This window comes from Onychostoma macrolepis, chromosome 06, assembly GCF_012432095.1.
Source record: "Onychostoma macrolepis isolate SWU-2019 chromosome 06, ASM1243209v1, whole genome shotgun sequence".
Lineage (NCBI taxonomy): Eukaryota > Metazoa > Chordata > Actinopteri > Cypriniformes > Cyprinidae > Onychostoma > Onychostoma macrolepis.
In genome coordinates, this window is record NC_081160.1 from 2,008,005 (window position 1) to 2,035,864 (window position 27,860).

The following is a 27,860-nucleotide window of genomic DNA, read 5'->3' on the forward strand; positions in this document are numbered from 1 at the left end:
GGGCAGCACATCACTGCAGGGTTGGCTGCGATAAAGCCAACCAGCAGGTGAGACAGAGACTTTGCACTGTGATAAAGATGACATGACACTGTGTATGTGAATTGATTAATTAGTCAGACTCATATTTTAGCCTACTAATGGCAATGTTTTATAATTACATTCCATTTAAGATGAGGAGGAGCAGTCACAAGCCTCCAGTCTATGTGAGGAAAATGTGGACCAGGAGGAGGCACATAGATCAGGTAGGCCTAAGTGATGATCACCAAATATGAGATGAGAGGACCATGCTAGAAAGTACAGGGTTAAAGAGCTGCATACTAAATAATTGTAATCTAAAAACATAGGCTATTTTAGAGGTCATTTCAAAGATCTTGCCTGAGCAGAACATAAATACCACTAAGCTGGTCAAATCAAGGCTCAGAAATCAGTGTGGTCAAGAGCGGCTGTCAGACCTCCTCCTGCTGGCCATAGAGAAGGACACAGGAATCGACAAGAAAGAAGTTCTGAAGATTTTTGTTGAAATGGCCCTAATAGGCGGCTTCTCCTTTGAAGCTTTGCATGTTTAGTATGTAAATTTGGAGAAACCTATCAGTGACTTGATAGGGTATTGTTAGGGATATTGATGTAGGGATTTTCATGACTCAAGTCAGGATTTTCTATGTTATTATTAGTAGTAGTTAAGGTGATTTAGTGCTGTATTTCAGTGTTTTACTACTTTGTGTATATATATTTTAATAAAGACCCTGTTATTCTCAATCCTTCATATAGCCTGTGAGTTGTTGTTGTTTTTTTTGGGGGGGGGGGGGGGGGTGTTGGTAGGCGAGTGCCCTTTTTTTAGGTCAGAGCAACTGCCCCTCAAAATTCCTGTCCGGCTCAGCCAATCACAGCAATCCTGCAAGCAGAGATAATGAGCTAGGGACGAAAGAGAAGCAAATGAACATAATGGCCAACACGTGCAAATTACCCCATGTATACAGATAGTGAAAACAAAACAAAACACACGTGGAACGTAACACCCAGAATCTGATCCGGATGGAGAAGCACCTGATGAAGAAGTTGCAACTCAGCGGCTACAGCAGGACGTCTCTGAATGGTTCGTTTAAAATACTGTGTCTGGATACGGTACTTTAGTTGGTTTGTTTATGTATGCTGTTACAGTTATTATCATGTAGCTAATACTAGCCTACGTTGTTGGCTTTTCATGTTGCTCTGATTTGATATCGTTCTAAAGCTGTATTAGCATCTATATCAGTAATCTTTGTAGTTTAGAGAAGACTGTACTCTGGATAATTTTTTAATGACAAAGTTGCCCATGTCCACGTATATTGAAGTCATGTTACACATAACCCATGATTCAGTGTTCATTTGTACATCCAACACTGAGCAACTGCCATGCTTCGCTCGTTTGCAAGCCATGATGTCTCTCGAGGAAAAAAAAAAATTTGCGCTCGCCTCGCGTGGTAGTAGCTCATTTTCTCATGGGCGGGCAAAGCAGAGAAAGGGGAGGTAACCTTTCCCCGTATGACGACATAAAGGGAAGATTCCAGATTGGGCCATCTGAGCTTTCATTTTCTCAAAGGTGAAGCAGGATACGCAGGGCTCGGTTTACACCTATCGCCATTTCTAGCCACTGGGGGACCATAGGCAGGCTAGGGGAACTCATATTAATGTTAAAAACCTTTTCATGCCATGGGACCTTTAACTTGAAGCAAGATCAATGTTTTAGTGACTCTGATCTGTTAGCAGCAAACACTATAATAAATGATACTATAAGTAACATACAACTAAACTAAACTAAACTAAGCAAAACACATACATACACAATGAAGTAGAATAAAAAAGAGAGAGAATAAAAACTGGTAGTATTAAAAATCAGTGAACCATTAGTTCAAAATCAATAAAAATCACCTTAATAAAAGGGGTCAAAACTTAGAAACACAAGATTTACTCACCCTCAGGGCATCCTAGGCATGTCTGATATTCCTCTTTCAGATGAACACATTCGGAGTTATATTCCACATTGTCCTGTCTGGTCCAATCTGTATAATTGCAGTGAATGGTGCCCCTGTTCCTGAATCCGAAAAAAAAGTATCCATCCACCATAAAACAACTCCACACGGCTCCGGGGTGTTAAAGGGTCAGTTCACCCCAAAATGAAAGTTCTGTCATTAATTATTCACCCTCATGTCGTTCCAAACCCGTAAGACCTTCATTCATCTTCGGAACACAAATTAAGATATTTTTGATCGGAGAGCTTTTGACCCTTCATAGAAAGCAACACAACTGAAATGTTCCCAGGTCCAGAAACATAGTAAAAACATCGGTAAAACAGTCCATGTGACATCAGTGGCTCAACTTCAGTTTTGCGATGCTACAAGAATACTTTTTTTTGGCGCAAATAAAACAAAAATAACAATTTACTCAACCATTCTTCTCCCCCGAGTTACTTCTTCCGCCATTTTGGAGAGTACCCAATAACGTATTTGACTAATCAGCATTGTTTACGTTCCCTGGTGGATTGACCAATGCAGACGCACTATTATTAGCAATACAGTGGATAGAAGAGATAAGACCTTTGAAATCAGTTATTTGTTCAGATTCATGTGCATCATTGCCTAGTTTATTATACAGTCACTCGGAAAGTAGACCAGACATTTTAATGGAAATAATGCAAATGTTATACAGAATTCAAATGATGGGTATTACAGTGGTATTTTTATGGGTGCCTGCACATATTGGTATCCAAGGAAATGAAACTGCAGATAAAGAAGCAAAAGAAGCAGTTAAAAAAAACAACATTAACTGAATTGTTAATCAAAGTAAGAGTGAAATCAAGAGTATTATTTAAAAAGACTGAAGGAAAGGTGGCAAAAACAATGGGATAAGGAGAAAAAAGTTTTATGATTTTACAGAATTCAAAGGAAAGTGGGAGAGATGAGAAGTGCAGGGAAAAACAGGAGAGATGAAATCGTAATATCAAGGATGAGATTTGGACACACAAAATTAAACAGTACACTTTATAAAATGGGTAAACATGATACGGGAAGGTGTGAATTTTGTGGGCAAGAAGAATCAGTGGAACATGTTATTCTCTACTGTCAGAAATACGAAACTGAAAGAAGGATTCTAATGCATAATTTAGAAAAAATAAAAATGCAATTTAAATTGAGAGATATATTACAAAATAACTTGAGAAATTAATGCTATAGTTTTATTTTTCAGTACCTTGAAATAACAAATTTGTGGGAGAGAATATAAAAAAAGGTAGTAAGTCATTTTGATCCACACTCCATACCAGTGTCACAGTATGGGTCGGACACGGGATGAGTATATAAAATAGATTTATTAGACACAATGAGTTTCAGAGGGAAAGGCAAGGAGGTAGAGATGGTCTTGAATCCACACACACTATATCTTGTTCCAGGAACGGAGACTGGGGCTTGACAGACAGACGGATCCAGGGGAGAACGATCTAGGAGGATGAGAGGAACACAAGGAGCAGACACAGAAGGTAAGACTTTCGAGGTAGGTATAATATAAAGGATATTGTTCTTTGTCTCAACAGGTAGTTGAAGAGGAGTCCAGGTCGTGTCGACGAGATCGGACGGTGAGTGTGTGTGGGGATGGTGTTTTTATCTTGAGTGCTGGTGATGAGTTGATGAGGTGCAGGTGGACGTGATCAGTATTCAGGTGAGGTGGAGCGTTGTGATTGGTGGAAGGTCGGGCCTGGCCGATCCGTGACAGTACCCCCCTCTCCACGCCCTCGGCGTCGTGGTGGTCTGCCCCGGCCCCGGGGTGCTGGCTGATCCGGGTGTGCTAGGTGGAATTCCTCCAGGAGTGTGGGATCGAGAATGTCCTCTCTTGGCACCCATGAGCGTTCTTCCGGACCGTAGCCCTCCCAGTCCACGAGATATTCTAGCTTACCACCACGGCGCCGAGAATTCAGGATTTCCTTCACCCTGTAGATGGTTCCGTCTTCCACGATGAGAGGAGAGGGGTTCCTCCGCTTGGCCAGGCCCTGGGGAGAGAGGAGGAGAGAAGGGTTTTAGGAGTGATACGTGGAAGGTTGGGTGAATTTTGTATTGTGGTGGCAGTTGTAATATGTAAGTGACTGGGTTGATTTGCTCCAGGATGGTGAAGGGCCAACGAATCTGGGACTGAGTTTCCGGCTAGGCAGGCGCAGTCTGATGTCCCTGGTGGAGAGCCAGACCTTTTGTCCCGGTTGGTAAGAGGATTGGCGGTTCTTGGACGTCCGCAGCCATTCGTTGTCTGCGCACTGCCTGCTGGAGTTGGTGGTGTGCTGTGTCCCAGACCCTCTCGCTCTCTTGGAACCAGTAGTCGATGGTGGGTACCTCAGATGGTTCTCCTGACCAGGGAAACAGGGAGGCTGGAAACCGAGTACGCACTGGAAGGGCGTGAGTCCAGTGGAGCCTTGACGCAAGGAATTTTGGGCGTACTCGGCCCAGCCCAGGAACTGGTTCCAAGAGTTCTGGCGGCCATGGCAGAAGGTTCGTAACGCCCTATTTCCTGTATCTTACGTTCGGTTTGCCCGTTGGATTGCGGATGGTACCCAGATGAGAGGCTGACGGTCACACCTAGGAGAGAGAAGAATGCCTTCCATACTCGGGAGATGAACTGTGGTCCTCTGTCGGATACTATATCTTCTGGAATGCCGTAATACCGGAAAATCTGATTAAATAACATCTCTGCTGTCTGTAGCGCAGTGGGAAGGCCTGGGAGAGGTATGAGGTGACAGAACTTTGAGAATCGGTCGACAATGACGAAGATGCAGGTGTTACCGTCGGAGATGGGGAGATCTGTAATGAAGTCTACTCCTAGGTGTGACCAAGGACGGTGTGGTATAGGGAGTGGGAGGAGTTTGCCGGTTGGAAGATGACGGGTGCTTTTTGAGATGGCGCAATCCGGGCAGCCCGTCGAACCTTCTCACGTCCCTGGCCATGTTGGGCCACCAGAAACGGTCTTGTAGCAGCGAGAGGGTGGCTTTGGCCCCTGGGTGACCAGTACCTAGGGAGGTGTGAGTAGTGTGAATGAGAGGGATTCGTTGGGTACGTGGGACGTATTGGTGGTCAGGTGGGAAGCCCGGCGGATTGGGAGGAGGATTGGTGGAGGCGACTGGAGGAGAGGTCCATTGGATGGGGCTGCTGATTATTTCTGTGGGTAGAATGGTTTCCGGAGATTCGGGGTCTTCTTCGGGGTTGTGTAGGCGGGATAGGGCGTCTGCTTTTACATTCTTGGGTCCTGGACGGTAGGAGATCTTGAAATTGAATCTAGTGAAGAATAAAGCCCAACGGGCTTGCCTGGGGTTCAATCTTTTGGCGTCACGAAGATACTGGAGGTTTTTGTGGTCAGTTAATACCAGGAATGGATGAGCAGCCCCCTCCAACCAGTGCCTCCACTCTTCTAGGGCAAGTTTGATGGCTAGAAGTTCCCTGTTGCCGATATCATAATTTCTTTCCGCCGGGCTGAGTTTCCGGGAAAAGTAGGCGCATGGATGGAGTTTGGGAGGCGTCCCCTGCTGCTGTGATAGGATGGCCCCGACCCCGGTGGTGGATGCATCGACTTCAACTGTGAAGGGTATGTTGGGATTAGGGTGGACCAGGAGTGGTGTGTTGGTGAATGCTATTTTCAAGGTGTCGAAGGCTTTCTGGGCATTGGAGTTCCATGATAGTGTTCTGGGGTTACCTTTTAGGAGATCGGTGAGGGGACTGGTGATGGTACTGTAGTTTGAGATGAACCGGCGATAAAAGTTGGAAAATCCTAGGAACCTTTGGAGTTCTTTAATGGTGTTGGGTTGGGGCCAAGAGGTGATGGCTTCCACCTTCCCCTTGTCCATGCGAGTGCCACCACTGCTGATGATGTATCCGAGGAAATGGACGGTAGACTGATGGAAAGTGCATTTCTCAGCTTTGAGGAAGAGATGGTACTGGCGGAGGCGCTGTAGGACCTCCGCAACGTGTTGGCGATGTTCGGCCAGGCTCCGGGAGTAAATGAGGATGTCGTCTATATACACAACCACAAAACGATGAAGGAACTCCCGGAGCACCTCATGCATGAAGCCTTGGAAGACTGAAGGAGCATTGACCAGCCCGTACGGCATGACCCTATATTCATAATGTCCAGTAGGAGTGACAAATGCGGTCTTCCATTCATCTCCTTTTCTGATGCGAATGAGGTTGTAGGCGCTGGAGGTCCAATTTAGTGAAGATGGTGGCACCGCGAGTTGTTCCAATGCTGTGGGGACAAGGGAAGAGGATATCGAATTTAACTGTGATCTCATTTAGTTTCCGGTAGTCGATGCATGGCCGGAGGCCGCCATCTTTGGCCACGAAGAAGAAACTGGAAGCAGCAGGGAGGTTGATGGGACTATGTAACCTTGTTTCAACGCCTCCTCAATGTACTCCTCCATGGCCTTGTGCTCTGGTGGTGAAAGTGGATAGATTCTCCCGTGTGGTACTGGTTCACCCGGTAGGAGGTCGATGGCGCAGTCCCATGGCCGGTGTGGTGGTAGCTGGGCAGCTTTCTTCGGACAGAAGACGTCATTAAAGTGGGAGTAGCACGCGGGGATGTCCACGGATTGCTTCTCTATCGGGCTCTCGATGGATGTTGAGTGAACTGGAATGTGAATTGGGTCGTCGGAAACCGGTGATGGACGTCTGGGGAAACAGTGAGGGAAGCAACGGTCACCCCACTTTAAGACTTCTCCTGTCCTCCAAGATAGATGAGGGTTGTGCTGCACCAGCCACGGGCGCCCAAGGATGACGTCCGCAGTGGAACCCTCCAGAACCAACAGATGTATTTCTTCTTGATGCAACTGACCGATTTGTAGACCAATTGGGCCAACACTCTGACGGACGCAACGTCTTGTTAGCGGTTGTCCAGTTATTGATTGGACCTCATAGGCGTTCTCCGTAGTCGAGGTCGAGAGCCCGAGCTGATGGACGAGGGATCCGGAGATGAAATTCCCGCTGAGCCGGAGTCGAGGAGGCGGATACTGAAAATATACAGGAGCCGGCAGTAAGTTGTACGATTGTGGATAGAGGATTCAGTTTAGGTATGTGAGGACGGATGGTACTCACCACGGCTCGCGGGGGTCGAAGTGGGCACTCCAGGATCCTGTGCCCGCTCTCGCCACAATACAGGCACAACCCTTGAGTGATTCTCCTCTGTCTCTCTTTCATCGATAGACGATTTGAGTCAGTTTGCATCGGTTCTGGAGGGTCACTGGTTTCTGGCGGTTGCGGAGGAGGAGATGCAATGGCATAGGCAGTCTCATTACTGCAGGATTGAATGCGATTAGAGCATCGAATAGCCAGTTGGATAAATTTTTCCAGGCCATAAGTGTCGTCATATGCAGAGAGGTGCAAGCGAAGAGAGGATTAAGCCCTTGTCGGCGGTTAGGAGAGAGGGCTCGTTCCATCCGCTGGCTGCTGCGAGAGTGCGAAATTGGAGAGCATATGCATGAATGGGTGTTGTACCCTGACGTAATCGATATAATTGCTCACCCACAGTCGAGTCTCCAGGGAGCTGCTGAACACCTCTCGGAAGTGGTGCAGGAAGTTCTGGAACGTTTGTGTAGCGGGTCCCGCCTGGTGCAAAATGGTCTCAGCCCAACGTGCCGGTCCAGTTAGGGAGGTGACTATGAAGGCTATCTTGGACTGATCATTCGGGAACATCTGCGGATGTAAGTCAATGGTGAGGTTACATTGTAAGAGAAAGCCATTGCATTCCTCCGCCGCACCAGAGAAGGGCGCTGGCCTGGCCATGGGGCTGGCGAAGACAATCGGAGAAGAAGTGTCAGAGGTGGTGTGAGTGGGTGAAGATGGTGGAGCTGATGGCACTGGTGGTTTGGGTGATTGCAGCAAGACTCTCTTGAGGGAATCCACCAGCTCCTGGAAGGGATCCGGTGCACTCATCCTGTCTGTGAAGCTGTGTTGGTCCGATCTTCTGTCACAGTATGGGTCGGACACGGGATGAGTATATAAAATAGATTTATTAGACACAATGTGTTTCAGAGGGAAAGGCAAGGAGGTAGAGATGGTCTTGAATCCACACACACTATATCTTGTTCCAGGAACGGAGACTGGGGCTTGACAGACAGACGGATCCAGGGGAGAACGATCTAGGAGGATGAGAGGAACACAAGGAGCAGACACAGAAGGTAAGACTTTCGAGGTAGGTATAATATAAAGGATATTGTTCTTTGTCTCAACAGGTAGTTGAAGAGGAGTCCAGGTCGTGTCGACGAGATCGGACGGTGAGTGTGTGTGGGGATGGTGTTTTTATCTTGAGTGCTGGTGATGAGTTGATGAGGTGCAGGTGGACGTGATCAGTATTCAGGTGAGGTGGAGCGTTGTGATTGGTGGAAGGTCGGGCCTGGCCGATCCGTGACAACCAGTAGTGGTCGGAAATACACCATTTTGTTGTTTGTCAACCGCCAATAAAATTTCAAGAAGAAGAAGACCAATGCAGACGTCTCCATTTTGAGATGGAAAAGGTATGACATCAAAGTATGGCGAGAGCTACAGAGAGCAGAGCAGACGACTCCATGCTTTCAAATCACTCTCGCAGTGCTTTGATGTCATACAACAATCGATCAGAGCAGTGCAAACAACCAACACCTGCTTATTTTAGGCAATTTAGAAATCCTTTGCAGAACAACCTGGTCTCACAGAATTCGTGTAATGACCACAGACCCTTAACTCCGAATCTGTGGTGGCATCACGGAATCGCTGAAAATAACAGAAGTGATACCAATGTAAGTGTCACCAACACGTTCTCACTCCCAACTCGCCACATACTGAAGCTTGGTCAGGACCCCTTTGGCATCGCTTTTTGACGTTCAAGGTACCCCTTTAGCGTAATTTTTCGACTTGCAGTGTTCTCCATTAGCCTGGTAATACCAAACTCTGCTACTTCGATTTGCTTTGTAGACAGAGTCTGGAAGGGCATAATTGACAAGCGTTTACTTTCTCGTGGGAGGCACTTGTCTGAAGTTTAAAATCATTGGTGTACCCGTAAGCCAATTACATTTGATTATGACGTATGTTATGTGCCGGCTCAGCCGTCTCGAACTTCCGCTGTAAACACAGGTATGCGGCGAAAACAAAACCATCGAGCGAAATACCGGAGTGAATGAGGGCAACCAAGGAGGACACAATCACAATTATCGCCTTGCTGGACTTTAGCCTCCCCAGTTTCTCACTGACGATCGGTAACAGTTGATATATTAAACTTTTCCCAAAACCTGTCGGGAGTAGGGCCACAACATCACCTCCATTCAAAATGTGAAGCAAACACTCTTCTTGTTTAGGCTTCAGTTGGCAAATGCCGGGAATATTCTCCACAACAGAGCGAATAGCATCCCATGCCTCCAAGTCCGCTGTCGTTTTAGATTTCTCTAACCTAAACTACAATCTTAAATTCGGCACATAGTATCTACGTCACGGCTCTCAGCCCACCCTCTGTTCGTTGGTTGGACGGCTGCTGCGGAGCTGGAGATAATCTGGGAGCTGGTTTGCTATATCAGACTGAGTACAGAAGCGAGCTGAAATTGAGCGGAAGTACGAAGTCTGACGTAGTCAGGCTAGTCCTCCATTGCTTTAAATAGGAAACCCACCACGTTCACACAGCAGCAGAATACGGTTGTCAGTCCTGTATTTGAGTCCTTAATGCAGTTACGTTCACACACAGTTCTGTAACCGAACTCACACCTGTAAATTTTCAGGACTCACAACCACATTCTCGGAACACACGCGTTGTGTGAATGGAACAGGACTGGACAACTAGTTGTCACATCATACAGTGCGACAGAGAGCCGCTCTGCTGCACAAACACGTGTCTACCGTGTGTTACATGTTTTCATGTGTTTTCGGTAACTTACAGTGACGGAGAAATGAGCTGCATGTCATCTGAAAGTTTTAGATCCAGTCAGTTTTCCACCGGAGCCGCTCCCGTCAGTTTTGTGTTCTTAAATGCCCAAATTTAAAAGATGCTGTCAGTTAATGAAGATTTGACGAAGAACTCGCGGCTCGATTGGACTCTTGTCGTGTCAGAAAGTGATAAGACTTTCAGTTTTATGGACGTCGCCATCTTTGATTTTACTTTGGTCACTGTCGCTATGGTTACTGGTAAGGAATACGGGCTTGATTCCCGTTGCACGTTCATACAGACAGTATTCTTGACAACCTGTAAAGTAAATGCGGTTGTCAATCCCAAAAACTGACACTGTGAATGTAGCCTTAGCGTCAATATGCCGACGCGATACTGGGAATTTTATCGTCATAATTAAATTATATATTGGGTAACAATATTGCCATTATTGCATATATGTTGGGGTGTGATTTTTCAATGTAAACAGCCACAACTGTTTTATTTATGTTACATTACACATTTGAGCACGTAACCCAACCCCTGCCCTTAAACCTACCATTTGTCAATAAAACAGAAGATATAACAGATAGACACAACTACCGTCATAATTGATTCAAAAAGTATTAATGTTCCAAGCCTTCCGAGGCAAAACGATTGATTTGTGAGGAATAGACGCGATCGCCGTCTCCGTCCGCCATAAAGCTCCTCCTATGTGTTGCAGTCTCTGTGCGTAAATTCAAAAAATGCCGCCAGAAGAAGCCTTACGTCAGCTTTGGTTGTGAAATGCCATTGGTTCTTGTATGTCTCGTGACCGATTGCGTCATGCTGCGGGACGGAAGTATCTTTTTGAATGAGATGTGAGCGCGTTAACGGAGTGGGATCATTTTCAGCGATTAAAACCTTGTGTTTTACTCTCTTCTTCATAAAGACTTTGTATGGTTTCAGAAGACTTGGAATGCAACATGACTTGTTTGTAATGGTTTTATACTGCTTGTTTATGGTCATTTTGCAATAAATACCTGTGACTGCACTTATATTTGCCTGTGTGTGTTTTATATTGTTCAGAAGTGGGTAGGTTTAGGCAGAGGCGGACAAAGTACACAAATCCATTACTAGTGAAAGTATAGATACTACTGGTCAAATATTACTCCATTACAAGTTAAAGTTGTAAACACAAATTTTTACTTCAGTAAAAGTATAGAAGTACTTGCTTTTAAAAGTACTTAAGTATTATGAGTAAATTTCCTTTGTCAATGCATAGTTTCATTATTGTATGTTATACTTGCAATACCTTATGCCTCTGAAGCAACTTACTGAATACACAGACTAGTTTGTAATATCTGTGGAATAAAGAGCTTTTAAGAATGTTAAAAAACAGTAGAAATGAAACAACTGAACATCTTTGGGGAAAAATGACTTTGGGACAGTCATAATCATTTTCTTTATTTAACACTCCTACACACCATCACAAAAGCAGCATTGTAGTGTTCTCACAGAGCTGTAGGAGTGTGTACACACATCAAAGTGTATTCATTAGCCCCTTTCACACCGCTTTAGTTCCAGAACTAAAAGTACAGTACTAAAGTAAACAGTTCCTAGTTCCCGTGGTGTGAACATGCCAAAAAGTGGGTAGTTCCACATTTAGTTCGGGTACTATGAAAAGGTTCCTGCGGTGCAAAAGGGCCTATTCATCCACATTTGAATCAAGTGGACAGTGAAATTTCGGTAATCACAAAAAACAAAACAAATACTCTAACCTGCTAACCCAACTACACAACCATAGCTATATAACTGCCCAACAACAACATTGCTTTATGTGTAAAAAAAAATAATAATAATTAAAAGAAAGGCAAAACAGCAAACCGTGTTTGACATTTGAAAACTGATTTTTTTCATTTTGTTTTGAAAACAATGATACTGTCTTTTACAGGTCAATAGTAATTATGACAGAAGACAGAAATCTTGACTATGGTCAAATTAGTCAAAGCTGAAAAAGTCTTTATTCATCTTAAGGAGAAGCTGGTTCTCAAAGTTATGTGAATTAATTGCTCCCCTTCTTGGGGTGAAGATCAGTCCAGCAGCACTAGCCTTTTGCAGGCTGCCGAGGCAGGGAGGGCTGTGTTCAGCTTGAGCGACAGGTTGGCTAGGGCTGGATAAGATGTCAACAAAGTCATACCTTCAGCTGTTCCTGATATGCATCCAGTTGTTTGGATGTCTCCTGTGTGTGTGTATGCTTGATATTAGAGAAGAAATCCTCTTCATCTGAAGTGCTTGAGGAGTTGTCAACAGGCTCAAGACTCTCATCATGATGAGGAAGATTTTCCTCGATATAATGGAGGCCTAAATAAGAAACAATTATAGGTTTGTTATTATTTTTTTATAATCTTTTCATTATGACAAGTTTTACACATGTGTATAAGTTCAAAGTAAAAAAAAAAAAGGTAAATGAGGAAATAATGGCCAGTTACAAAATTTATCTTACCAAATTTGAGGATGTCTTCATCACTGGACCAGGATGTTTTGAACTTTGGATGAATAATGGCTGCAGCAACTAGCTCGGGTTCAGACATCATGTTCCCAAACCGTTTTGTCAGACCATCTAAGAGGGCATCAACCAGTGGCTCAGCGATGCTCTTATTTTCTCAAGTTTTGTTATGAGGGTGGTAATAGTAGGGAGGAGCCATCCCATCTGAATGTTGGAATCTCCTTGTAATATGTTTGTCGCCTTCGCAACGGGATTCATAGTGGTGGTATATTCTCCCAAAAAGGTCATTTCTGCTGGACTGTACCTAACACAAGCAAAAGAAAACAGTAACAACCACTATTCACAAACAAAAGGGTTGTAGAAAATCAGAAAAAAAAACACAATTCCAGACTAACTACTTACAATAGGAACTTTGAGTACAGCACAGATAGCTCTCATTGCCCCTTCTCCTTGATCTTTAAAGGTTCTCACAATACGCTCCACAGCCAAATAAAAGGAGTTCCATCTTGTTGCATTAGGCTGTAACAGCTGCAGCTTACAGTGCTCTTCAACAACCTCTGCAGCAATAGTGGACCTTGAAGTCTTGTTCCAGAGAGCCTGACACTTAGAGAAGGCTGACCTTGACAGCTTCTTGTAGGACTCTGTCCTATTTGCATTATTGACATCCAAATTGAGCAAATGGCAAGCGCACCGGTGATGGCAGTTTTTTTGGCAGTTGGTACTGAAGGCCATCATCCTCATCCAAAATGGCTGCAACATTGATGAATTCCATCTTCCATCATCATCTTCTCCTTCTTCTTGAGTTGTTACTTTCTCAGTTACCTCTTCAGTAGTGACATTGTTGTTTTCATCTGGTCCAAACACATGAAATGCCTTAATAAAATTTGAACCATTGTCTGTTGTGGTTCTGACTATTTTTGCACAGATTCCATATTCTGTGTGTATGTCATGCACATGCCAAGAGATCAAATGTATGTGAGCCCTTCAACTGTTTGAATGCAAGAGCAACAGAATGCCTCTCAAAACTGCAAGGATCCAGCCAGTGTGCTGTAATACCAATAAAACTCCTCCTCCTTGCAGTCCAACAATCAGTTGTTGTGGCAATGTATGCAGCTTTCCTCATTGCTTCTTTCACCTGCTCTTTCATTGTTATTATGGCTGAATCAATCTTGCGCACAGTAGTTCGAGACATGACTGTGCTGTTTTGTTGTAAATACCGAACAAGGTTTTGGAATGAAGGCTGTTCAACAAGAGAAAAGGGCTGGAGACCTTGAACTATGAAGTTGAGTATAGCATTGTCAACAGATTTTTGAGACACCTGCTTTGTTTCTTCAAACTTCATCTGTTTAAAATTTGAGTAAGATGAAGATGTCCCAGCCTCATATCTTCTCTTACAGGCAGCTGTAGTCAGTTCACTATATTTCTTCAAGTGACATCAGTGCTTCCTCTGTAAAATAAACAACAAAAAAACATAGACATCAGAGTACTTTTAGTTAAAAGGCCCCAAATAATCTCAGATTGGCATTAAAAGCACATTCAAATATATTGACATTACAGGTAGTTAGTTGTAGGAGTAAAAGAAGGACACTTCTCATTTACCCAATAACCATAACGTTATTTAAGATGACAAGCTCTTACCATAGGCTGTTATTAAGATAGCATTACAACCATACTGGTACAGTAGACTGTTTAAGCTAGCGGTACAACCAAGCAGCATAAAACTTGTGGTAAATAACATGTAACTATAGTAATTATACAAAAACAATAAAATGTACAAGACAGAAACATAAATGCTTTTACATTTATTCACATAAACGCACACTGTGCCATGGTGGTTAAGCAATGCTCCATCCGACATGCTAGCAAATGACTACTTAACTAATTTAAATGCTTATTTAAAAGTTACAAATCTCTTTCAAAGTTAAAATCATACTAAAATTTAATGCCAGCCCGAATTACATTTTTTCATGCTAACTGACATTGCGTTAGCGGTAATTTGGTGGGAAAATCCATAAAAAAAAATAATTTGACTAACTATATACTTCATACTGAAACATTAGCTCTAAAAGCACAGTTTCCATTTCAAATGTTTACCAGAAATTAAAAGTTTACACACCTCAACATGCTTCCGCAGGTTGGACGGTGAGTTTTTGAAGGCTGTGATATGGTTCGTTTTTGGCAAACAAAGCAAACATTTGAAACGAACAAGTTTTTAATCTTTTCACAAAACTGAAACATACTTTCTAAGTATGGCCATGGATGCACAAACTGCACTGAGGAGACGTCTTCTTCCATTTTGTCATCAATTGTCTTTGTCAGGAGGATTATTGAATTTCACATGACCCTTCAAGAGCGATTACTGATAGGCTGTCTATCACCTGTAAAACCACCAATCACATTTAGAGAATAAAAAATCATCCACTGACTTTAAAGCTGCTACATAGTAACGACTTTCTACTTCGAGGGCCTTGATAGAAATGTAGTGGAGTGAAAAGTACGATATTTGTGTTTCAAATGTAGTGAAGTTAAAGTCATAAGTTTCCTGAAAAAATAAAACTCAAGTAAAGTACAGATACTCAAAAAGTGTATGTGGTATCTTGCAGTATAATTGAAAAGTAAAGCAGACGAGACAGGAGTAGCGAACACTCAGCATGTTTACTCCACTTCCAACTCACGCTCACGTCATTACATCACATCCGTAGAGATACAACAGTTCAGTACTTACTATTTCAAAATAGTAGTCACAATGCAATGTTACTCATGAACACAACATTTCCTCCCTTTTTAAAGAACATACTTTGGGGTAACTATACAGCAAGATTAATCGCTTAATCTATTAATTATTAATCTGAGAGCAGAGTCATCTTGTACATTTAACCAACCTTTAAATCTCTAGTACATAACACTGTAACATATTTGGAAACAGGAGTGGTACAGATTGTAACAATTCTGTATTATTAGAACTTATTGAGTCAGGATAGCACAACTTGGTAGCATAAGCAATGCAGGCACAGTGCATGCGATACATCAGATCTAAGGAACATAATCATTTAACCAACTAGGTTTATGAGCGTTACGTTTGGGTCTAAGAGTATGAGTACTGGTACAATGACCAGCGTTCTCAGCAGGAGTTGTTGTTGTGCATGGGAATGCAGTGAGATTGGAAGCATTCCAAGTTTTTCCATCACTCAGAACAAATGTACCCACCCCCAGTTTTTTGTTAACTTTGAGAGGGTCTGTGAACTTCCTGTGTTCCTTAGGAACATGCAGATGGTTCCAAACTCTCACTTATCCCCCTCCTGGAAGCAAGGAGTGTGTGCACCGCGCTTGGCATCAGTATACAGTTTCGTTTTATGTTGCAGCCGTGCAACCCTTTGGCGAACAGTCATATCAGTGGGTGAGCACACAGGAGGAGATGGCAGAATAGACAGCCTTGTGCGCATTTGTCTGCCATAGAGGAGCTGAAAAGGTGATTTACCAGTTGCAGCATGTGGAGTGGCACGGTACACCTGCAAGAAGTCAGTTACAACAGGTTTCCACAGAAGATGTTGCTGGATGGCCGTTTGGACAGTGTGTTTGAGCACACGGTTAAATCTCTCTACAGCATCATTAGCTGCTGGATAGTAGAGAGAGGAACGATGGTGACGAATATTCTGTTTTTCCAGAAAAGCAGCGAAGGCAGCAGATGTAAACTAAACACTGTTGTCAGTAACTATGCTCAGTGGATTGCCATGGCGACTGAATACCGATGACAGAAACGAAACCACAGAGTCCGTAGTGACGGTGTGTGTAAAGGAGACCTCAGGCCATTTGCTGTAATAATTGGTCAATGTAACTTTCTGCCATGGTCCATCTGGCAGCGGCACCGGCTGAAGAGGAGCAGGATGTGACTTCACAGTTTTGTCATTAAGTTGACATACATGACAGGAACGGACAGCATCGTGAACTTGAGCATCCATCCCTGGCCACCAATAGAGGTCACGGAGGCGCTGTTTAGTTCTCACCTCCCCTTGGTGTCTTCGTGCGCTATGGAGACCAGTGTAGAGCGAAGAGCAACAGGTGCAATCAGTCGTGAGCCTCGGAAGATGAATTTGTCATTAACAGACAGTTCCAGTCGCAGCTGATAGTACGGCAACAATTCAACATCCAGTCCCTTGGGTGCAGTGGCGGTTTTAGGCATGGGCGAACGGGCCAGCCGCCCGGGGCGGCATTTTTTCATGACACGTGGGGGGCGGCACAAGCACTTGGAAAAAAAAAAATCATCTGCGACGCTAAGCGGTTTTCTATTATCTATCATATTATCTATCATATAACTGTGCGGGGAATTGGCAAATTGGCGCCCCTGCTTGTTGAGAAGGTACCGAGCACAGAAGCTGTGTGAGAAGTGGAAAGGGGAGGGGGTGCAGCCGTTTAGATTAACTCCACCCACAAATGTATGATTGGGATAGTCAAATATGCAAAAGACGGTTACTAGCTGTCAGATTCAGTGGTGCAGATGGTAAAATTTGCGTTACACTTCTTTCGACACGATCGACCAGGGTTCGAGTCTGCCTTTTGGCGAACTTTTTTTCTCCCATTTTAAATTTCAAATCACATCACATCAGAAAAGCATTTATTTTTTAATAAAAATGAAGGAAATAATCAAAGAGTTGAACATAAAGTATCGGGTAGGGTTAGGGTAGGTGTAGAGAGGGCTTTTGTCCCAATAAGGTGGCATCCATTTAATAATTAGAAATAAAATTTAAAAATTACACTCAATAAGTTATTGCATACTATTTTATAATGTATTACAATGCAGAAGTGCAGATAATTGCCACTATTTTTGCAATAAGTAATGTTTTTCTCTAATAATGTTTTTCGCCATGTTTTTATTTTATTTTAACATAGAATAAATAGAATCTAAAGCTATTTGCACTGTGTAAATAACATATCACTAAAGAATACTGCTATTTTCACTTTGTGGTTTAGTCTTGACTTCTGGTCGTGAGTGACAGTGTTGGGGGATGGGAAATCTGTTGATTGTCGAGTGCCAAATAAACACAGAGTGTTTATTATGTATATAGAGTATATTTATTTAAGTTCTGATAACTTATACTGTTTTGTACAGAATTGTGTTTTTCATGTTGAAGGATTTGTGCAATTGAGAAATATAAGCTTGTCTTACACTTATATTGTTATAGTAAAACTGTTTGTGCAAAATTTCTTAGCAAAAAAACCTAAAAAAAAAATTTTCTCGAATGGGGGGGGGGGGATGGGCGCTCAGAGGGGGTCTCGCCCGGGGAGTAATTCAATGTAGAACCGCCACTGCTTGGGTGAGGGAGGTCAACCATTAGAAATCTGTGTACGAAGTTTGGTTAGTGCAGGACAAGAAGCACATGCAGCATCAACATCAGCAGCGGACAGAAAATTATAGGTGGCTGACAGAAAAGCAACAAACTCCTCATCCACATCATCATCATCCTGAGCTAAAGCAACCGCATTGTCTGTGGAAGAAGCAGGTAAGGGCACACGTGACAGATAATCAGCAGGAGCATTTTGGGAACCTGGGTGATATACCACATCATAATTAAATGACATGAGGCGTGCAGACCACCTTGCTACACAAAGTCCAGCACAGCCAACTCCTTTAGTGGTAAGCAGGGTTGTCAGAGCCTGGTGATCTGTACGTAGAGTGAAACGGCGGCCCCATAGATTAGTATGCCACCTCTCAACAGCCCACACACATGCTAATGCTTCCTTTTCTACTGTGGCATATTTACGCTCGGCAGCCGACAGCGTGCGGGAAGAAAAAGCTACAGTATGTTCAATGCCATCTCGGCCGACCTGGGAAAGTATGGCGCCCAGACCATAGTCAGAAGCGTCTGTGGAGACAATGGTGTGCATTGCAGGGTCAAATAACACCAAAGAAGGGCTGTTTGCTAGCAAATGTTTTACTTCGGTCAAACTTTGTTCAGCCTCTTTTGACCAGCTGAATCCATTTGGAGCTTGTTAGCATGCACGCACTGGAGCTACAACAGTGGCAAAATCAGGAAGGAACTTACTGTACCACGACATAAGTCCAAGTAAGGAGCACAAAGTAGATGCATCAGAAGGTGCAGGAGCATTGAGTATTGCCTGTACTCGTGACTCATCAGGTCAAAGGCCCTCTGCTGACACTGTATGTCCCAAAAACAGCAGGCTGGTTTTCTGGAAACGACACTTGTCTTTATTGAGTTGTAAGCCAGCGGCTTCTAGACGCTGTAACACCGCTTAAAGTGTTTTGCCATGCGAATCCATGTCACGTCCGTGGATGATAATATCATCCAGATCATTTTCAACCCCTGACAAGCCAGCCAGAATGATAGTCATCATTTTCTGGAATGCTGCAGGCGCTGAAGCCAATCCATAGGGAACACGGCAGAATCGGTACAGTCCATCATGGGTAATAAAGGCTGTGAGATCGCGACTGTCCTCGTGCAGCGGTACTTGGTAGTAAGCATTAGTCAGATCAATAGTAGTGAAGACAGCAGAACCTTTAAGAGCAGCGAGCAGTTCATCCATGTGTGGCAACGGAAAAGGGTCAACGATTACTGCTTTATTTGGCCCTTTGAGGTCAACACACATCCTGATTTTTCCTGATTTTTTCTGTGTAACAACAATTGGTGAAACCCATGCAGACGCATCTTTGCGTTCTATCACCCCAGCTGCTTGTAAGCGATTTAATTCCTCTGACACAGCACTGCGAAAAGAGAGTGGCAGGCAGCGAAGTTTTTGGCGCACAGGTGTGACTGTTTCATCCAGCTTTACCCGGTGTACGAAGTTTTTAGCACATCCGAACTCTGTTAAATCAGCAACAGTGCACTGTAACACTGGTACAGGAGGAGCAAGGTCAGAAAGGGCACTAGAAGGCAGTACTTGACTGTTCTCAATCCTCACATGCAGTGCAGACATGAGGTCCCTCCCCATTAGTGGTGTGCCTTTTTCCACAATGAAGAACGCAGCAGGTACTGTGTGGTCATGTAACGAGACGTTCGCTGACAAACACCCAACTACCGGAATTTGAGCTTTTGCGTAAGTCACAAGCCTGGCTGTTGGTTGTGACAGTGCAACATTACTAAAATGGCATGCATAAGTACTATAAGGCAAGATAGATACAGAAGACCCGATGTCAACCACCAAATTCACCATAAAGGCTCGATCGGCAGAGGTAGATATGGTTACTGTACTTGTGATGCTGGGCGGGCGGGCTGGATCTTCTGTGTACAGAACAGTAACTTCTGGTAACTCAATTTCATGAACCTCGCGCGTAATTGATTGTGCGGATCAGCACACTTTAGCATAATGTCCAGTCTTTTTACACTTTCTGCATGTTGCAGTTGCAGCAGGGCAGTTTGCAGCGTCAGCTAAGTGTGTCTCCGAGCCACAGCGAAATCAGCCACACGTTTTCCCCACGTGAACAGAATTAGGAGGTGCATGTGAAGGTTTTCCTCTCCTGCACTTTACTATGTGCTGCACTGCTTGTACGGGGGTGGTAACTTGGCAGGAATTTGAAATGGATTTAGCCTGATCAGAAGCTGATTCAATCTGACTCGCTATTGTGACAGCTCTGTCCAATGTGAGATCAGTTTCGAGTAAAAGTCTCTCACTTATTCGTGGGCTAAGCACATTTTCTACTAACTGATCGCGAATCATCTCGTCAGCACAGGCACCGAATTCACATGTAACAACAAGTTCATGCAAAGCAGCAACGTATTGTATAACGTGAGGAGCCTGGCAGTGTTTACGAAAGGCGTGACGTTCAGCTACTATGTTAGCTTTTGGCACAAAGTAGGCTTTTAGTGCAGCTTCTGCATCCTTGTACGTCGTACCTATGTTAGGCAATGAGTAGAAAATTCGCTGTCCCTCTGTGCCGAGGCAGTGAAGCAGTACAGCTCTCTATCTTTCATCCGGCCAGGAGTCCCCTGTTGCGTCAATCACTCGTAGGTAGTTTTCAAAGATCCGCAGCCATGTGCAGAATGGCATAGCAGGCTCGCCGGGGCAAGGCAGGAAAAAACTCGGGAAAGGCATTTTGGCAACAGCCATCTTTGCGACCAAAAATAGCGGAAAGAAAAAAAAAATCTTAATCCTCGTCGCCAATTTGTGGTATCTGGCAGTATAATTGAAAAGTAAAGCAGACGAGACAGGAGTAGCGAACACTCAGCATGTTTACTCCACTTCCAACTCACGCTCACGTCATTACATCACATCCGTAGAGATACAACAGTTCAGGACTTACTATTTCAAAGTAGTAGTCACAATGCAATGTTACTCATGAACACAACAGTGTACTTAAGTACAATACTCAAGTTAATGTACTTCGTTACTGTCCACCTCTGGGTTTAGGGTAGGGGTGGGTTAGGTGCTCCAGTGAAAGTATAAATTTATATACAAATATAAATGCATCGGAGTCACTCTTTTTACATGGTCCACGTCAATTGAGGCAGTGCTGGTGTTGAACCAGTGGATCCACGCATGGACCACGGCTGATGCCTGTCACTGACTTGCATTGGTATCACTTCTGTGAGCCCATCACGGAATTTCCGGCGATTCCGTGATGCCACCACAGATTCGGAATTAAGGGTCCGTGGTCATTACACGGAATTCTGTGAGATCAGGTTGATTCTGTGATGACAAGCACAAGGTGTGTTGTGTGTTTATTGTAACAATTCAATTCCAATAATGCTCACAAATCTGTGTTTTTTTAAAGGGGTCATATAATGCCATTTTTGTACAAGCTAATATGATTCTTTAGGGTCTAAATTGAAAGTTTGTAATATACTTTAATTAAAAATTCTCATTAGTATTGTAAGAAAACACTCATTTTACCTGCTCAAAAACAGCTCTGTTTTCAGCACACCGTTGTAGTGCGTGTGTTTTTAAAAAAATGATTCGCGCAAACATGAAAACATTGACGTTGCTCGTGGGGAATATTCCCTTCAAAAGCAAAACTCAGCCATGTGTCTTCAGCGGTTCGGACTTAGGAACATCAAAATGACTGCTGTGTTCATTATTGCACCCGAGAACAGAACACCACAATCGCTTAGACACCATTCTGCTCATAGACAGCTCCAGCGTATATCAACAATGACGCGCGGACTATGATTGACAGCTCGCTCACGAGCAAGGGCGGGTCTGTGTTGAAACACTGCTGTCAATCAACCATCGTGGGAGGGGCGTCCGACCGTGTGGCGTCACACGGTTGAACGGCTCGATTTGAGACAGGGTAAAACAAATAAGGAGATTAAAAAAAAAACACTGGATGGATTTTTATCATTTTATGATGGTTGTGTACAGGCACTGCTAACACACATTTCAGTACAGTCAACTTGTAAAAGTGCATGTACCATTATATGACCCCTTTAACAGTAAAAGCATTTTTAGCGTAGTCACACTGTTATATTGAATCACCTTTATCAATAAAACACTGATAAAACCCCACTTTATTGGTATTTAAATAGTATATGTTAATGTTGAACTTTATTCATGAACAGATGGCGCTGTATTAAGCAGTATATAAAAAGTGTTTCTGTTGCTCATGAAAACGTTTGTGTATTTGAAAAATATAGCATTTAATTTACTTAATCTGTGATAAGACTATGCAAACAACGTGAGAGCGTCACTACCGGGAGCAGAAAGTGTCCGACTTGACATCTCCGCTTTTAATTCCGCCCCGACTGCAAGCGGCTGCTGTCGCCAGCCGGTGGCAGGCTAGTATAGTGCATCTCAAACACACCTATTGGCTCTTGCTGTTGTAACAGGCTATTGGCTCTTGTATGTCTCGTGCTACAGGACGGGAGTATCTTTTTGAATGAGATGTGAGCATGTTAATGGAGCGGGATCATTTTCAGCGATTAAAACCTTGTGTTTTACTCTCTTCTTCACATAAAGACTTTGTATGTCTTCAGAAGACTTGGAATGCAACATGACTTATTTGTAATGATTTTATACTGCTTGTTTATGGTCAGTTTTTGCAATAAATACCTGATGCCACCTGTCACGAATCTGGTCTGTGCACTTCCGTTCACTCACCACTAGAGGTCACCCGCTCATCACATGGACTCTTGCACTTCACCATCTAACTACATTTCCCATCATCCATTACTGATCACAGCTGTCACCAATCACTCTTTGCACTGATCACACGGACACAGCTGTAACCAATCACACACTCTATTTAAGCCATGAACTTTCTCTTCCTCGTCGCCGAGTATTGTATGCATTATCGCTGCCCTACAGAGCCCCGTTAGTTTTCCTTGCCTTGCCTAGCCTTGCCTTTGTTGGATTGTGTTTTCCCCTGCCTGGACTATCGCTGACGTTTTGGACTACCTCTCCTGTCTCGCCCCTTTGGAAACTGTTCGCCGATCATCGACCCACGCTTGTCTTAGTTTACTTTTTGTCTCGCCCATGTTATACCTGTCTGCCATTGTTCGACCCTGCCTGTTATGACCATGTCTCTCTTCAATAAAAGTCTGCATATGGATCCGCACGTCTCACGTCCCGTCAGCCCCGTAACAGAATACTCGGCCGCACAAGGATCCAGACATTGGCCAGGTATGGACACTGCGAGACTGTTATTAACCCTCGAGCAGGGCTTGCGATCGCTCGAGGATTATGTACAGGAGTACTTAGAGCTCGCATATTTTTCTGATCTGCCGGACTGTGTGCTCATTAATTTCTTTTGTGAGGGCATTAACCAGCCGCTCAAATCAGTATTAACCCTTGAAGGTCCCCGTTCGTCTCTAATGGATTTTATGGATTATGCTCTATTGATTGTGGGTTCATCGTTCACTGTGGGTGTCGCGGAGGAACGCGACACCGCATTCAATTGTATGATCACAACCGCGCAGGAGCACGCTCACAAAATGGCGGTGCCAGCGGAACCCGTTCACAAAATGGCGGCCACAACAACACCCCGTCATGTTCTTGCTGCCAGTAATGAGCCAGGTCAAGTCACAGTCGATCTTAAAGAGCTAAGTCAAGTCACCGTTGATTTTCATGAATCCAGTCAAGCTACCGCTGATCGTCATGAGTCTAGCCAAGTCACAGCTTCTCTTTGTGAGTCAAGCCGAGTCACAGCTTCTCTTTGTGAGTCAGGCCAATTCACAGCTTCTCTTCACGAATCAAGTCAAGACAAGTCAAAGCTGATCTTCACAAGCTAAGTCAAGTCACCGTAGATCGTCACGAATCAAGTCAAGTCAAAGCTGATCTTCAAGAACCAAGTCAAGTCACGGTTGATGTCAGAGAGTCAAGCCAAGTCACAGTTGGTCGTCATCAACCGAGTCACGTCTCAGCTGATCATCCAGAGTCACTTCACGTCTCAGCTGATCTCCTAAAGTCAAGTCACGTCACGGCTGTTCGTCCAGAGTCACAGCAGCACGTCACGGCTGTTCGTCCAGAGTCACAGCAGCACGTCACGGCAGCACGTCATGGCTGTTCGTCCAGAGTCACAGCAGTACGTCACGGCTGACCGTCCAGAGTCACGTCACGTCTCCACTGACCGTCCAGAGTCACGTCACGTCCCCGCTGTTCGTCCAGAGTCACAGCACGTCTCCGCTGACCGTCCAGAATCACTTCACGTCTCAGCTGCTTGTCCAGAGTCACAGCAGCACGTCACAGCTGTTCGTCCAGAGTCACGTCACGTCTCCGCTGACCGTCCAGAGTCGGGTCACGTCCGGGCTGACACACCCAGATCATCAAGGTCAGTCTTTCATTATCCCAGTCTGATATCCAATGTGAGGGATTCACCGCTGGTGTCTGCACGCACAGCTGGTATCTGCACACAGCTGGTATCCCCAAACCCACTCACTCTAGCCCTCCTGTTCCTGAACTGATTCCCCTGTCTGAGGCACTTCCCCTCATGGGAATCGCTTTGTGTTGTGTTTGGGCTGCGTACACCACCGCAGAACTGCCCGAGGTGGCGACGCCCGCTGTAGCTTCTCCAGAGGTAGCGGTCCACGCTGCAGAACCTCCAGAAGCGGCGGGGCTCGCGTCGGCCCCTTGTATGGTGGTGGCACCCAGCAATGAACTCTCAGCCTGTTGTGTTGCGGTCGAAGAGACCATTACTGAACTCTCCCTGTGTCCTGTGTTTACCACTGTAGAACCTCCAGAGGTGGCGGCAACCGCCGCAGAACCTCCAGAGGTGTCAGCGGTATCCGTCAATGAACTCTCGTTCTGTCCTGTCACGGCTATGTAGGCCGTCAATGAACTCTCGTTCTGTCCTGTCACGGGTATAGAGGCAGTCAATGAACTCTCGTTCTGTCCTGTCACGGCTATGGAGGGCGTCAATGAACTCTCGTTCTGTCCTGTCACGGTTATGGAGGCCGTCAATGAACTCTCGTTCTGTTCTGTCACGGCTATGGAGGCCGTCAATGAACTCTCGTTCTGTCCTGTCACCGCTATGGAAACTAACTATGAACTTCCTGGGTTCCCTACCTCAGTCCTTGTGTCTGTGCATGTTCTGTCTCCTCCTTGTGTCTCCATTCTTCCTAGGTCCCAGTCCCTGCTGTGGGTTCCTGATCTCTGGTGGTCTTCTGCCCCGCCTGCTCCGTCTGCTCCGCCGTGGTGGGCTCCAGTCCCGTCCACTCTGCCCTGGCTTCCTGCTCTGCCATCTCTACCTCGGTCCCAGATCACTCCGCTTCCACAAGGACCTGGCCCTCCATTCCTCCCCCTGTTCTGCCTCCGCTCCACTGTTCGCCGATCATCGACCCACGCTTGTCTTAGTTTACTCTGTCTCGCCCATGTTATACCTGTCTGCCATTGTTCGACCCTGCCTGTTATGACCACATCTCTCTTTAATAAAAGTCTGCATATGGATCCGCACGTCTCACATCTCGTCAGCCCCTTAACACCACCACAGATTCAGAGTTAAGGGTCCATTGTCATTACACGGAATTCTGTGAGACCAGGTGCAGAACATCTCCCTGGGAAGTGGCACGTCTGGTCACCTTATAGTACAGTAATATCACAACTCTCCTCATCTAAACACATGATTTGAGAATCAATCAGTGCAAACGGTGCAGGAGTTTATTCTTCTGTTGAGGTATTTGAAATCCCCTTAAAAACACTGATGTATGAGCAATAATAACACTGATTCTTGCAACAGGGATTCTATACTGAACTGCTGGAGATGATGGAGGAGCAGCAGAAAGCAGCAGAGAAACAGGAGCAAGAGCTGATTGAAGAGCTGGAGCAGGAGATCACTGAGCTAAAGATGAGAAACACTGAGCTGGAGCAGCTCTCACACACTGAAGATCACCTCCACCTCCTACAGGTCAGTCAACATGATCTCTCTGATCAATGATAATGCAGTATATGACACCATAACACTCCCCATGCTGAAGGATTTCTCCTCTCTCCTGCTGTAGATTCACTCATCCCTGTGCAGCCCTAGAAACAACAGGAACTGGCCTGAGATCAGTATGAAGACTCATGAGAGTCTGGAGACTCTGAGGAGAGCTCTGAACCAACTGAAGGACACTATAGATGACAAACTCACACAAACTGGTATATCAGTACATACACTGATCAGATAGAAACATGATGATTTGCTCAATTCTTTAAATATACGGTAGAGTGGGAGAAAACGCCTCTCTTAAGGACTGTGTAAGTTTTTTTCTGTGAAACAAAAGTTAAATGTGTTCAGAAAAGTTATCATAGTTTTAGTGACAATGACACAAATTATAAACAAAGTATGAAAAATGTCCAGAGTTTTCATGTTATTAGATTTTTAACAAAAATTAAATTTGTACTAAGGGGGTGTTTTACTCCACCTACTGTATGAGGCAAAAGGCCCCCTGGGTGGTATACAATGCCCCATAGTGTTTCAGAGCAATTTACTTTAAACAATTACAGCAAAATCAGATACAGACAGAGTTTTTGCTTAAAAATTAAAAAGAATATAATCAATATTTAGAATTACAAAATTATAATAGCTATTTGAAACATTTTGTTAGTCGATGTTAACTGGCTACTTGATGCTAACTTGAGGTAATTTTTAAATATAAAATCCAAATATTTTTTATTTAACCTAGTTAGAATAGGCTACATTTGATGAAAAAACAAAGGATTTGATGTTCAGAACAGAATAACTACAGTAATTGTTCATTGTACCCTGGAGGGGGTATATATAACTGTGATGTTCTACAAAACAACAAGCTTTAAAACACTTTCTTATTGCTGATAATTAGATTATTTACAGTGAAATCTGTTTTCTCTCCGATACATCACCAGTGTGAGCTTCATGATGAAAACTTCTACATCACTCTCGCCAACGTAGTCCATAGTTACAATAAAAATGTATCTTTACTTTATCTTGTGGTTATTTTGGGGAAAACACCCACTCTACCCTAACCTTCAGGTCTGATTATGATTTATTATCATTAGTCTCTACAGAGCTGAAGTGGATGCAGCAGTATGCAGGTACAGTGTGCTGTCTGCACTACACTAGTTTACATTCATACACTCACAGCTTCATTACTGCACTACAATCTGATTAAACACTGGATTAATAATCACAATACACAGATTCTGTGATGCTATGTTTTTAAAGTTGTGATTGATATTCTGTGTTTTCTCAGTGGATGTGACTCTGGATCCTGATACAGCTCATCCTAATCTCATTCTGTCTGATGATGGAAAACAAGTGAGACATGGAGACATTAAACAGAAACTCTCAGACAAACCAGAGAGATTTGATACAGGTGTATATGTCATGGGAAAGGAGGGATTCTCCTCAGGAAGATTTTATTTTGAGGTGCAGGTGAAGGGAAAGACTGAATGGATTTTAGGAGTGGCCAGAGAATCCATTAACAGGAAGGGAACGATCACACTGAGTCCCAGTGATGGATACTGGACTGTGATTCTGAGGAATGGAGATGAATATAAAGCCTGTGATGATCCTCGTGTCTATCTGTCTCTGAGAGTGAAGCCGCAGCGGGTCGGTGTGTTTGTGGATTATGAGGAGGGTCTGGTCTCCTTTTATGATGTGGAGTACAGCTCTCATATCTACTCTTTCACTGCTCAGTCTTTCACTGAAGAACTCTATCCATTATTTAGCCCATGCTTTAGTGATGGAGGTAAAAACTCAAGCCCACTGATCATCACACCTGTCAATTATAGTAAATGAATTTACACTCCTAATATGAAATACAAGATTAAAATCATTTATAATTCATAAAAAATAAATGTTTCTAATTCGACCATTTTTATCATTTGTTTTTCAATTTTTAAAATCTATATGCTATAATTACATTCTCTCATGTTCTGTGATATTACTGTGATACATCAGATGGTGAAACCTTGATATGTATCATAGAACTGTATGATTACTATATTCATATACAACGGTATGTGCATGTGTCACAGCTCACGGGGAGCACGGGAACCAGGAACGAGGAGACGAGGAATTAATAACACGGGGGTTTAATATATAGACAGGAACACAGATCACAGGTAGGGTAGACACTTG

General features: G+C 44.0%; 1 protein-coding gene across 2 annotated transcripts in view; it reads left to right on the forward strand.

Annotated features, from left to right (window-relative positions):
- LOC131542182 (E3 ubiquitin-protein ligase TRIM39-like) overlaps positions 1–27,533 on the forward strand; it is a 220,923-nt gene extending 193,390 nt beyond the window's left edge. Inside the window, exons 5-8 of one of the 2 annotated variants that reach the window (XM_058778589.1) lie at positions 25,497–25,664; positions 25,759–25,897; positions 26,777–26,812; positions 26,971–27,533. In XM_058778589.1, coding sequence (XP_058634572.1) covers positions 25,497–25,664; positions 25,759–25,897; positions 26,777–26,812; positions 26,971–27,518 — 891 coding nt within the window. In that variant the 3' untranslated portion in view covers positions 27,519–27,533. The remainder of the gene's footprint in view (positions 1–25,496; positions 25,665–25,758; positions 25,898–26,776; positions 26,813–26,970) is intronic. The other variant, XM_058778590.1, reaches the window with a different exon arrangement.
- The last annotated feature ends 327 nt before the right edge of the window (positions 27,534–27,860 follow it).